Genomic DNA, 12,889 nt, shown 5'->3' on the forward strand with positions numbered 1-12,889 from the left:
AAAAAATAGCCCTTTGCAACTGCATTATTTATCACAGTGCAGCTTGTGAAGGACGGTAACGCTCATGGATATTTTATGCCTATAGACTGGTAATTGGAATTGTCTAAGGAAAAATACTGATTCTTCAAATATAAACATTTGGTAGGTGTTTTGGTTAAACTTCTGCCTCTTGCCAAGCAAGGAACCTTGTGAAGTTCTAAGGCAGCTTTACTGAATCTTTCTGTTTTCCCTCCTTTCAGACTTGTCACGGAACAGATTGTCGGAGCTTCCAGCAGAAGCCTGTCACTTTGTCTCCCTCGAGACTCTTAATTTGTACCAGAACTGCATTCGGTATATCCCAGAGGCTGTTTTGAACTTACAGTCTTTAACATTTTTAAATATCAGGTAACAGATGTCTTACAAATTTTGCTTTAGTATGAGTCGTCTAGGTTTATACATTTTGGTGCATCCATAATAATGCTAAGTTATTATGTTATATGTCATTGGATCAAAGCAACCTGAACCAGTCTTATGCACTTAGGTAGATCAGGGAACATAAGGATTAAGCAACAGCTTGTAGAAGAGGAGCATGAAGAAGAAAGCTAGTTCCAGCTTGAAAGAATAAATAAATTCCAGTAGTTTCCATGTGAAATATCACCATACAAACTGAAAAGAGATGGTAGAGCTTTTGTATAGTCTCTTTTCAATGCTGCTCTCAGCAGCTAAATGCATGGGTTATATAACCATATATATATATATACATATATATATATATCTCCTTATATATAATAAGGCTTGTGCAATATCCCTTTGCCTTCACTGTACTGATGGCTTTGGAAGATCTTTCTCAAGCATTATGACTTCCCTGCCGGGATTAAAAGCAAGTTGCTGCAACTTGGCCTGTTGATGAAATCCAAATGTGCACAGCATCTTCCATTTGTAGAGAGTCTTTTAGAAGATGTGGAAGGTTTCTCTTCAGAAATTGGCAGAGATACTAATAAAAAAGTCTCAGGCTATTTCTCTCTGGTGTTATAAGCACACTAAATTGACAAAAGTATATTTCTTTCTTTTTTCTATTGATGTGAAAATTGTACCAATAGGATACGAATCAGATATGGATTTCCTAATGCTGTATCTCTAGTAAGTGCAGTACCATTATTATCCTTACTTAATCGGAAATACCCTTTAAATATTCAGTGTCTCATTACTTTCTTTGTGGCATTTCATGTGTGCTGACCTGCAGTGCTACCCATGAGAAAAGCTGTTGCACTCAGCCCAAACATACTCTTTTGTGACAGAGCATAGCCAGTTATCAGAGGCACCTGAAAGGGCACAAAAATGTCACATTCCTCCTCACTGAGTTCAAAAGCATCTGATCAGCCTTGAAACTTGATATCCAGAGTTTGTTCACACATAACTAGATAAAGCAAGTAATGAAGAACAGCCTCATGGAGCTACTTCTGTAGTAATCATCATAAAAACTGATCATCTAAATGGAGTGTACTTTTTGTATGTCTTTCATTGCATGAATATTTCTCATTAGAGTTCTGATTATTTTGTTTTCTTTCTGTCCAAAAGTCGAAACCAGCTTCCAACATTGCCAGTACACCTCTGTAGTCTACCACTAAAAGTTTTGATAGCAAGTAATAATAAATTGGTTTCAATACCTGAAGAAATTGGACGGCTCAGACAGCTGACAGAGCTTGTGAGTATGCACTTGATTTTCAACGATTACTATTCTGCTCTTGGCCTAAGGAAGATCTGTGTCTGCCACAGTGTCTCTAACTACATTTGGTTTTGTATAGATGTGTTAGAAAAGAGTTTTAAATACTCTGAGATTTTAAAAGAATTTGCTGTGAGGGAAAGATGCACTGGAGAGTAAATGATCCATGTCAATTTAAATGCTTTCCCTATTCTAGAAAGGATGGGCTGGTAGAATTCCAGCTCTTGCTGTGTTTTTTTTCTGGCAGAAAGCTTTTACGTAGCAAGTCATGCTGTCAGAAATACTATGGAGTAACTTGAAATAATTTTCTCCATCTGAATGCTTAATCTTTCAAAGCTTTTATTTCCCCTTGTGTTTAAAATGAGAACAATGCTTCATATCAGCAGTGAGATTGGATGAATATAAGGATCTGAGGTGTTATATAAATAGCTGTCTTTTTCTTTCAGTCCCTAAATAGAGCTGCATATTTTAGTTAGCAGAGACTTAGCAGACAGTGGTAACTCATTCCTTGCTCTTGCTTTGTAGGATGTAAGCTGTAATGAATTACAGACAATACCTCCACAGATTGGCAATTTGGAATCCTTGCGAGACCTGAATGTCAGAAGAAATCATTTGGTGCGTTTACCTGAAGGTGAGAAAAATGGCTGTCAGTTATAACAGCAGAAACTTCAAACACTTCTTTATTTTCAGTCTCTTTTCCTTTCCCTGAGAGCTGGAAACAGCTTAATTGTTTTGTGAAACACATATTTTTATACTCTTGCTTTTTCTTATACTCTTTTAATCTTCTGAATTGTATGTTTGTTTTCTATCTCCAGAGCTTGCTGAGTTGCCTTTGATTCGATTAGATTTCTCCTGCAATAAAATAACAACAATACCAGTTTGTTATAGAAACCTTAGACATCTTCAGACCATCATGTTAGAAAACAACCCTCTCCAGTCCCCTCCTGCACAGGTAAACTGCAGCTACAAAATCAGATGACTAGTTCAGCTAACAATGGCAGAACTAAGTTGTAAACTGAAGGATTATATATTTGTTATTTAAGAACAAGAGAACTTTAAATAAATTCTATTGCTTAAAAGTGTTAAATATAAAGCACAGCTTGAAAAATCCCTTTTCTTCTCTTTACTGTATTAATAGTCTCTGCTGAGGGATATTACAAAGAATTCCACTAATGTTAGCTTGAACATTTCTGCTTTCAGCATAGGAGAGAGGAAGCTCTTTTAGGAAAGACTCAATTTCTGCCACTCAAATGTCAAAATTTTGACTGAGGCCTCAGTGCTGCAGTTTGCTGGTCCACTTTGCAGCAGAGTACTCAAATTGGCCTTTGAGCTAGAAAGTGCAATATTGTTAGTGACTAATTTGATTTTCAGTGTGGGTGTACGAGCCCCTGAGTAGTACAGGTTCTACTGTGCACTGCTGCACCAGAGTCAAGAGGGGCATTTGCTGAAACTTGTAGTTTCAGTAGGGTTTTGCTTTCCTTGTGAAAGCAGAGACAGCTGTTACTGGCTTTATTGACTATAAATTTGAGCTGGCTTTGGCAGTCTGCCACTGCCATTCAAATCTGGGCATGGGTGGGATGCATCTGTTCTGATGCCAAGGGTATAAATTCTAGTACTTGTAAATACTCATGTCTTGTTTGCATGATGAAATTTCAGCATCCAGCTGACAGAGTTGCCTGCGGACCAGATGTACTTGGAGGACAGCTTCCATTTGTCTATTACGGGCATCCCATGATGCTCCACTATAGCTGTTACTCTAAAATGCAGTGAGATTAGAATAAAAGATACATTGGTTGATGTAAATGTGCTCATTTATTATTATTCTCAACTGCATCTTGAATGTCTGTAGTGTACTTCGAAAATGTATTGTCAAATTATGTTTACTTGATTTTTTTTTTTTTAAAGATATGTATAAAAGGGAAGATTCATATATTTAAATACCTGAATATAGAAGCATGCAAGATAGCTCCAGACTTGCCTGATTATGATAGGAGACCCATGGGATTTGTATCATGGTAAGTTTTGCACAACCCATGTTCCTAGTTTTAATGCTATTCGGGAAAATTTTGTCAGTCCACCTTGAATTTATTAAAAAAACAGATCAAGATTGTTCTTTGGCAAGTGCATTTGAGGTGGCTTTGAAAAATATTGTTTATGGTATTTCATGGTTCATTCTAGCAAGGTACTGGTGTGTAAGGCAGGAGAAGTGGTTCAGGAGATGACCTGGACAGTCTCATGTGAGAGGCAGGGTCAGAGCTGATGTGCAGTAAAAAGAGAGTAATAATAACCAATACAGGAGGTATGCTCTCGTGTTGTTAATGTGTATGTTCAATTTACGAGATCTTAATATTTTCCACAGACTTACTGAATCATATCCCTGCTGTGATTTTTAACCTTTTGTACAGAATTTTAGAACTGCTGTGCTCAAACGGCAGGTGTAAATGCTGATCTCTACCCCGTTAGTAAACTGTTATTTTTGGCAAGCTTTCACTTGGCACTGCTACTTGGCATTGTAACACAAATATTGGAACAGTCAGCCATATCAGCTGCTAAATTAAGATGTCTAGCAAAAAGCAGAAGTTATGATTTATTTCTGTTATGTGATACAGAAGAAAGGGAGTCAGTGAAGTATGAAACTGAATATATATAAAAACTACTTCAGTCATCTTGGAAGGTAGTAATAAGGTGTGGAGGAGTAAGTTGCTGAAGGATGTACTGCTGCCTTAGCAGCAATAAAACACAAATCAGGAGGCTTCACAATAAATCATCATGGGTCAGATTTATGAAGAAGAATTTGCATGAGGGACTGACAGAGTGATTCCTCATCGGCCCTGAATGTCATAAATTACTGTTCTAGATGAGGTCAACATATGAGCATGACGAGTGTTAATCAATTTCCAGTACAAGCTGTTGTAGATGGTTTCTGCATAATACTGAGGATACTTTCCTTTTACTGGAAGGAAAAGGCTCTAAGTGAGAAAATGTCATTATCTGTTTAGCTCTAACATAATTGTTTATTTTTAAGAAAAATTCAGAATCAAGTGGGCTGTGTGCTCACTGATTTACTGCTGTCTGTAGTTGTATATTGCTCTGGAAACTTTCATAAATTGCTTTTGTTAAGTGAGAACAATTAATGTATTTTAATCATAGCTTGGAATTGTAAATGTAAAAATAAGGGCAGAACTAGTTGAGGGTACTTTCTCTAGAATTTTTACCAGACTCAGCAGTATGAAATGAGCTTCAACTGACTTTCCTTTAGCTGTATTTCTGTACCCAGAAGGAGGTAAGAGTTGGTGATAGAATTACTTGTTGTTACTGTGCTGCATTTAGTGTTGCAGGTGATTCCTTTCATCTTCAGGTACCTATGGAAGAACTGTCCATGGAGCAGAGTACATATTAGAAGAAAATTGTAGTGAAAGAGAATTCCCAGTTACTATACTTTTATGTAATTTGGGATGAAAGAAATAAAATCCTTCAGCTGTGATGCAGTTAATATTTCTAGGCAAAGCACAAGATTTTTTTGTTTTTGTTATCTTCAAATGTGACCAATAGAAATTAGGGTATCAGTTAGTCCACCTAGACTTTGTTGCTGGTTTATCTGATCAGCTTGGTGTAATAATGTGCAGGTTGAAAGTCTGAGTGGTAGAGACTCTTAAAGTTTAAAGAAGTTTGTGTCATGCTGTCTGTTCACTCTTGATCAAACATTTTTAATAGCAAGGCTGTTGATGCTGCTAATAAAACAAGATACACTGAAACATTATGGCAGAAAGTGTGGGTTGGAGGTTCTAGCACAGCTAATTCTTGGTTTTAGCCTTGTCAAATTATATCAGACTGTTTCACGAGAGTGAAACCCTGTATGTTACAATCCTTTTCTAAACATAAGCTATGTGAAATTTATCTTGCAGCAAGTTTTGTTCAGCTGCAGAAAGCCAGTCTCTCATTTGCTGCAACAGTGAACTCAGAGCAGCTCAGGTTGGTGCTGGAGGGAATGGGTTTGAGAGGACACAGAACTGTCGAAGCTGTGTAGCAGTTTTTGGCACTGAGGCAGATTGGCATAGTCTGGAGCTAGAAGGTTTAAAATACCAAGTATTCATGGGTGAACCAGTATAGTGAATATTCTGGGACTTGGGCTACTGTTCTTTCTTATGGGAGGTAAAGATACAGGTTTTAGTGCGACTTTGAAATTGTGGCAAGTATTGTCTTTCATTGTTGGTCTTAGCAGGCAGTTGGCTTCTCATCCTCTGATTTCAAGCCTTACACAACTTCCTATATGCTGTAGTTGCCCCAAAATGCTCTGATCTGTCCAAAGGCCTAAATGTTGTTCCTTGTGGCTTGTTGATCAGGGAGGAATAAAAATCTTAAGTCTCAGCTGATTTCAGGATGGCTGCTATATGATTATAAATGTGTAAAGTGTGTAGCACTGGATAGCTGGGTTTAGTTGTGAGAGCTGGGAATACAGAAAGCTTTCTTGTTAAAAAGAAGTAGTCCTGGGCATAGTGATTATGTATTTTTGAGCTTCCAGCTAGCTTTAGTGTTAGATGTATAGCTTTTCAAATTCTCCAATTGAAAAGGGAGGCTAAAGAAAATTTGTATCAAAACACTTCTATATTTTTGAGCTCAGTTTGCAATAATTGTTTGGTTTACAACAGGATGCTCAGGAGATGCTGAAAACACTGATTTATTTAAAATGGAATTATACTGCAGATGGATTTTTCTTTGATCCATGTTTTAAATTCAGTATGTAAGTTCTATGAACTGTTAGTATAATTATGGTTCTATTGTCAGTGATTCAGGTTGGTAGCTCTTTAACTACATTGGGTGATTTCATGGTCATTCTTTTTTCTTCCCAACCAAACGAAGGGAGTTGTTTTTTCTTCTGCCTTTTTTCCTTCTGGTGGTTTATTTTTGCAGATGATCTTTCTGTTCAAATACAAGGCCATAAAAGTGGAACTCCTCTGAGCTAATCAAAACTCCATGCAGATGCAAGAGCTTGTCTTTTAGTCTACATCTGCATAGAAACAGATGCATAGCTTAATGTTTCTCATCTGTAGCCTCATCCCTCCTGGTACTTCTTTGCTATTTCATGTCTATTTGAAAACTAAAATAGGCCTTGATTGTAGCCTGTCAGTCTTCTATGAAGTCATGCACGCACATATGGAATAATAATAATGATAATAATAAATTTGAAAATAAGTATTTCCTGAAAGTGGAATTGCAGAGGGAGCAGCAACTTGAGAGCAATACCAGTGAGAAAATGACCTGCAATTTAGTTATGATGGGGTGAAGCAATTAGCTTCCTGAAATTCATTCTTCCTTGTGCATTATGTAGTAATTACTGCTGCAGTTCTCCCTGGGGCATCGAGTGCCAGTAGGACAGTTGAACCATTGTGAAATGCCATCTGCAGTGGATCAGACAAGTCCCATTGTCTCTTTTACTGTAGCTATCTGCAACAGTTGCCAGAGTTGACATCTGTGGTGTCTATACTGCTGAATTACATAGTTTCTAAGCCCAGAAATTTAAAGAACTATATAGCTGTTTGGTTATATGTATTGTGACACTGGGCACATGTCTAATGCCTTTGTCTAGACATGTCATTGACAAAGCTCTGTAAATGAAAACAGTTATTATATTATGATGTTATTGAAATACTCTCCATCTTACTGCAGTTTCGTGCGTAATTACGACAAAGAAGACATTTATGTAATACATGCTGCATACTTTTGAGTTGAAGTAGCATATTCTGTATTTTTAGTGATTTTGTACGTATTTGTGCTTATTTATATAATAGTTTGTTGGACGGTGTTTTTCAACCGAAACATATGAGTAGTTGAAAATGGAAGTTTGACTTGTTAAACAGAGAAATATGAGACCACTTTGCAGTTTGCATTGTCATAATTTCTCTTTGGGAAATGTTTGAAGAGTGGACCTGTACTTTGAATCAGCTTAGGTCTGAAAAGGCCAGGCAGTGGCAGGTGACAGCTGACTGACAAGGGTGGTGACTTGTAAGCACATGCCTCCTGCTCTATTGTAGCAAATGCAGTGTGAGGTTTTCAGACATGCTGAGCTTGTGAACACGCTGCAAGTGTGCTTGGTAGCTTATGCTGATTTTATTCTGTAATAGCTGAGAAGCTTTTGGTGGTGTTTATATCATATAAACTGTGTGTTTGACAGCCACGAGGAACTCTATTCCAGTCGTCCATATGGAGCACTCGATTCTGGCTTCAATAGTGTGGACAGTGGAGACAAGAGATGGTCAGGGAATGAAGTAAGTGTTGCAGCTTTATTTTTGTTGAGTGCAGTATTGTATAGGAAAGAGAAGTAAATGTATGCATTTGGAAGCACATTCCATAGGTAACGTGGATATGGTGGTGTGCAGGTTGCCTTGAGCCAATATTACTTGTTTTATTGGAGAAAAAACAAGCTCAATTTTATATGGGACAGACCCAAGTTGGAAATATTAACAGAAATGTATAAAATGGTGCATGAGAAATTAATTTACTGGGGTATAAAAAATGAGAAAAATGGGGTTCCTCATTTTAAAAACCTGGTAACAGTATCATATTACAATGCTGAGTCAACTGTAATTATTCATGAAAAGTTGTTTCAATAAAATAAATCTGAACATGAAAATTCAGCTTCAGAAATCAGCTGGAAATTTTGTCTTCTTCCTTTGCAGCTTGTTTGAAATGTTAAAATCCGTTTGCTATTTAGAAGCAGGAAAATAGGATCTCTTAGCAAAAAGATTGTCAATTATTATTCCCAGGAAGAAGTTCCTTTTTCCTCTTGGGACAACTATAAAGTAGCCAAGACCTAAAGTGTCTCAGTGAGCTATCCTCTGTATATCTGCTTGCACTCCTAGCTTGGTTTTAGAGAAGGTGCTAGGATTTTCTGTCCTGGGATGTCTTCAGGCATGTGCAGATACTGCAAACAAAACTGTAGGCAAGCTGGTTTCTAAAGAAAGCTCTTAATTTGCTTTAAATTAGTGTTTTGTGGTTGTAAAACAGGACAATTGAAGTACAAATCAAGAGGTAGTAGCTTAAAAAATTATGTTTCTAAAGAAGAATGTTTCCTGACTTCACTGTGTTTTCCAAAGCCAACAGATGAGTTCTCAGATCTCCCGTTACGTGTGGCAGAGATCACCAAAGAGCAGAGATTGAGAAGAGAAAGTCAGTACCAAGAAAACAGAGGGAATGCAGTCGTAACTAATGGTGGAGGTAAGTAGTAACCTTTGGCTAACAGTGTGTATTGTCATCATTATTAAAGTTCCAGAATGTTCCCTATAGATATTGATTGTTTAAAGAGGAAAAAAAACCAGAAAGGTCCAGGTGGAATTACACAAAAGCAATGTTGTGGAGACTGTAAAAATACCGTTGTTTTAAGGATGCTAAAGGCAAAATCAAATAGCAGCAGAGTTGGGATTTTCTTGAAAACTTTGTCAGTTTTTGCATATGTCCTATGTTAAAGTCTCCAACTGCGTCAAATGTTGGTATTTTGGAATATTGAATTTCAGTGCATGGAGTTTTGCTGTTTGAGCTTCTGGGGAAAATTTACTGCAGTAGTAAATTGTCAGTGCTCTGTGCCGACTGCTGTCAGAATGAGATGAGCAATTTTGTCAGGGAATTTCATATTTCCGAGTAGTACAAATGTCTCATTCCAGTCTTGGATTTTAATCCAAACTTTAAAGCCATCTAGAAGGGGCTGGTGTTTGTGAGTGGCAGTGCTTTTTTGTTGCACTTCCTCAGTTGGTGTCCTGCAGTCTTAACAGGATCCCCTTCATAATTGTTCAAGAGTTGATTGTGCTTTCTATGTTTCTTGATCTCCACAGTCCTCTTTCATTTTAACTTCCAAATTATCTGCTGCTACCAGTGTCTCCTTTTGTCTATATGCCTTAATTTTAATAGTCTTTCAGGTTTGTTTTTTCAATCATTCCTTCTTCTCCATTTTTCTGCCCTACTTATTGTTAGATCTCATCTGCATATACTTCGATTGATTTTTCTTCTTCCTCAGCTGCTCCCTGTTTTTCATTTTCCCTGATGGCTACAGTACATTTTCTCTAAGTGTCACTCTTCCCAACTACCTCTAATCTCCTGTGCCCAACTCCCACTTTTTCTTCTCTCTTCCCTCTTCCTCCCTATCTTTATCTTTTGGCATCTTCTTTTCTTAGTCTTATTCTTCTGTGCCACAACTTTCTGGTTTTTTCTGCCATCTTCTAGAAATAGCTGAAGCGTTCTAGTTGACTCACACTCTTTGACACATTAATGGGGAAAAAATTCAGTTCAAACAGTTAAATTCTGGCAGTTAGAAGAGTTGAAGACATGGTGTCATGGGGAGCTCTGGGCAGCCTTAATAACAGGTAGTGCTGCCAGCTATGCCTCCAAGACTAACTTTATTTTGTTCTTTGGGTTTTGTACACCAGGGATTTCAAAATGCCTTGCAGACTTCTAAGCTGGAGCACAATCAGTTCATGAGTAGGTGTATTTGAGAGGGGCACAAACCATGGCATGTGGCTGTCAGAGATCCAGATGCTTTGCAATTTTGTGTTCCTAACACAGATACTAATATCTTTCACTCTTTTCTGTATTATTGTTGCTATCAGCACCATCATCATTATTTAATAAGCAAGGCTGGAAAGCAGGGGAGTTTTGGTTTGTTGGGGGTTTTTTTAGATTTGAAACTGAGATGGTGATTTAATAAAGCCAAAGTATATAGGAATGTAGTTTTGGATGGTCGTGGTAGCAGAGGGGGTGGCTTTGGCAGTAACAGTTGCTAGATTGTGTGGTGAGGCAAAGAGAAGTCTGTTTTAGACAAGCAGGAAAGGGGCGGGGGAGTAAAAAAGAATGTCTGCAAGAGTCTGGAGCAAGTTTGGGGAGAGTTTCAAGAAAAAAAGAAAGCTGTAGTGCTCTGAAAGGGAACTTACACTTTCCCCTGCATCCCCAGTGCAGTATTTTTCACCAGAGGGGGTTTGCTCAATGTCATGACTCTCAGAGTCCTGGGCAGAATGTGGAAAAGCAGTGACAAGTGAAAAAATTGCCCTATATATCTCCCCCACAAAGGAAAATCAATACCAGACAAACTGTGCTGTTTCTTGCTCTCATTTGAGTGGTTCCTAATTACTTTTTTCCTTCCTCTTTTTAAATAAAATTGCAGGTGCCGTTATGTTGTTTTAGAGGGGTTTTGTTGCTTTCTGTAGTGTTGTTCATTATTTTCACATACACTTCTTACATTTATTGTATTTGCATCCAGATAACATAGACATGCTGCTCTTTTTTTTGTTGTAGTAGTAATACTAGTAGAAGGATATGTCATATCCATTCTAATTTTTCTGACAGAGAACCAAGAGAAATTATTCAAAACTGTACACAATCATTGTACAGTATTGGTATTAGCTGAAAGATTTTGATAAATAGCTTTTGGTTTTGAAAAAAACCTCACAGTATTTACTTTTTTAGTCACTGCAAAATATCTGCACCCAGCAGTATAAAACTACATGCTTGATACATGCTTCTCGTTGCTTTTTGAAAGTCATAAATTTTATCATCATTTCAAAATTTGTTTATCTAATATTAGTGGGCCTGGCAAAATCCAAGAGCTTTCCGGCTGAGCTTTCCCAGATGGAAGAAAAAGCAGGGCCTTAGTTCCTGACATTGCTGCATTCTTGGGTTTTTTGCTCTCCTATGGGTTATCTAATTGTGGATGTTTTCTCTGTGTATGTTTGTCAAGTGGAACATGATCTCGATCAGATCGACTACATTGACAGTTGTGCCACAGAGGAGGAGGAGGAAGAGGTGAGGCAGCCCAAGTGCCTGGACTCAGACAGCCTCAGCTCCCAGTTCATGGCATACATTGACCAGCGGCGAATCTCCAATGAGGTGGTGCTTTCACTTGAAATCATTAAATTCACCCAGCCCAGCAGGGCCCTAGTGAAAACTCTTCCCTCTTAAGTCATTTGGATGTTACACTTCTAGAGAGAGTCCTCAGAAACAGATTTTCAGCCACATAATGTTTCATTCTGTGTTCTGTCAGTCTTAATTAGTACCTATGTACACAGTTACACAGTTCAGTGGCTCACTGTACAGACTACATGAATAACTTGTCTGAAAAAATCTTTGTGGCTGCTCTGCTTAAACAGTAACTCTTGTGTTGTGATTCAGATGAGTCCTTTCAAAGTTTTGTGTGTTTTGAAGCAGAAAGATATTTGCTATTTGAAGAAAAAAAAAAAGAGTGGATCTTTAGCTTTTATGTAGGAGCCTGGTCCCTGTTTTGTCAGCTTTATATTACTATGTTTAAAATCAGTCACACAAGTGTGAGAGATGCATTCATTTGTAAATATCATAAATTCAATAGCAAATCACAGAAGCTGAAGCACAGACACAGGAGCAAAACTCAGAAAAGGCAACCATGGGCAATGCAATCCAAGGACTCCTCGCTGTAGATAGGGAAGAGGCATTTTTCAGCATCACAACAGCTGTTCCTTGGGGTCTGTCTAGTCATAAAAATTAAACTGCTTTGAGCTGAAGCAGTAGTTTCTCTAAAAAGACAGTCCAAAATACTCCACTACTTAGGAAGGCTGACTGCAATATAGCAGCATGCATGCAGGCATGAGTGAAAACTGGTAAGATAATCTTGAAAAGTTTCTATTTTCCTACATTAATGGGTGTCAGTGGAAGTTTTTAAATAACACCAAAGGCAATATGTCTGTTCCCAATAGGATAAATTATTTCGTTGTTCAGATTAAACCTAAAGTGTTCTTATTAATCCCATGTTTTGCTTTCTTGGTCCCTCTGGGACCTTTCTTTAGAACATCATAAAAGACTGTCAGCTCCTTTATTCTGTATTTCTGAGAACCCAGTCTGCACTGCTGTACACTTGTAGAGTTAAACTCCAAACAATGTATTTACATTTCAATACAAATTTTATACCAACATGAACTTCTCTGCATGATTCTTAATACTGGAGGTTTTAAACTCCCCAAGTTATCAGCAGGAAACTATTATTTATTTAAATTGGAGGAAAAAATAAGAGTGAGCTTGCTTGGTTGGAAATGAACATCCTTGACTTGTGCTGTGTTTCTTTGTTAGGTGTTTTCAATACCAGTAGTTACAGATGTAGCTCTGCAAAGAGATTGTTTGGCATTAATGTACAGTTTTCAGAATAAGTTGCTAGCTTAGTCTTTTGTGGTTTTTTGC

The 12,889-nt window shown here is 37.7% G+C and overlaps 1 protein-coding gene across 11 annotated transcripts in view; it reads left to right on the forward strand.

Annotated features, from left to right (window-relative positions):
- Nucleotides 1-12,889, forward strand: part of LRCH3 (leucine rich repeats and calponin homology domain containing 3) — a 62,491-nt gene that overhangs the window by 24,109 nt on the left and 25,493 nt on the right. For 10 of the 11 annotated variants that reach the window (XM_069025017.1, XM_069025016.1, XM_069025023.1 and 7 more), the window contains exons 2-9: nt 240-384; nt 1,558-1,684; nt 2,228-2,333; nt 2,518-2,654; nt 3,608-3,717; nt 7,875-7,968; nt 8,797-8,917; nt 11,424-11,572. In XM_069025017.1, coding sequence (XP_068881118.1) covers nt 240-384; nt 1,558-1,684; nt 2,228-2,333; nt 2,518-2,654; nt 3,608-3,717; nt 7,875-7,968; nt 8,797-8,917; nt 11,424-11,572 — 989 coding nt within the window. The remainder of the gene's footprint in view (nt 1-239; nt 385-1,557; nt 1,685-2,227; nt 2,334-2,517; nt 2,655-3,607; nt 3,718-7,874; nt 7,969-8,796; nt 8,918-11,423; nt 11,573-12,889) is intronic. The other variant, XM_069025019.1, reaches the window with a different exon arrangement.

This window comes from Aphelocoma coerulescens, chromosome 9 (genome assembly GCF_041296385.1).
Source record: "Aphelocoma coerulescens isolate FSJ_1873_10779 chromosome 9, UR_Acoe_1.0, whole genome shotgun sequence".
In the NCBI taxonomy this organism is placed as follows: Eukaryota; Metazoa; Chordata; class Aves; order Passeriformes; family Corvidae; genus Aphelocoma; species Aphelocoma coerulescens.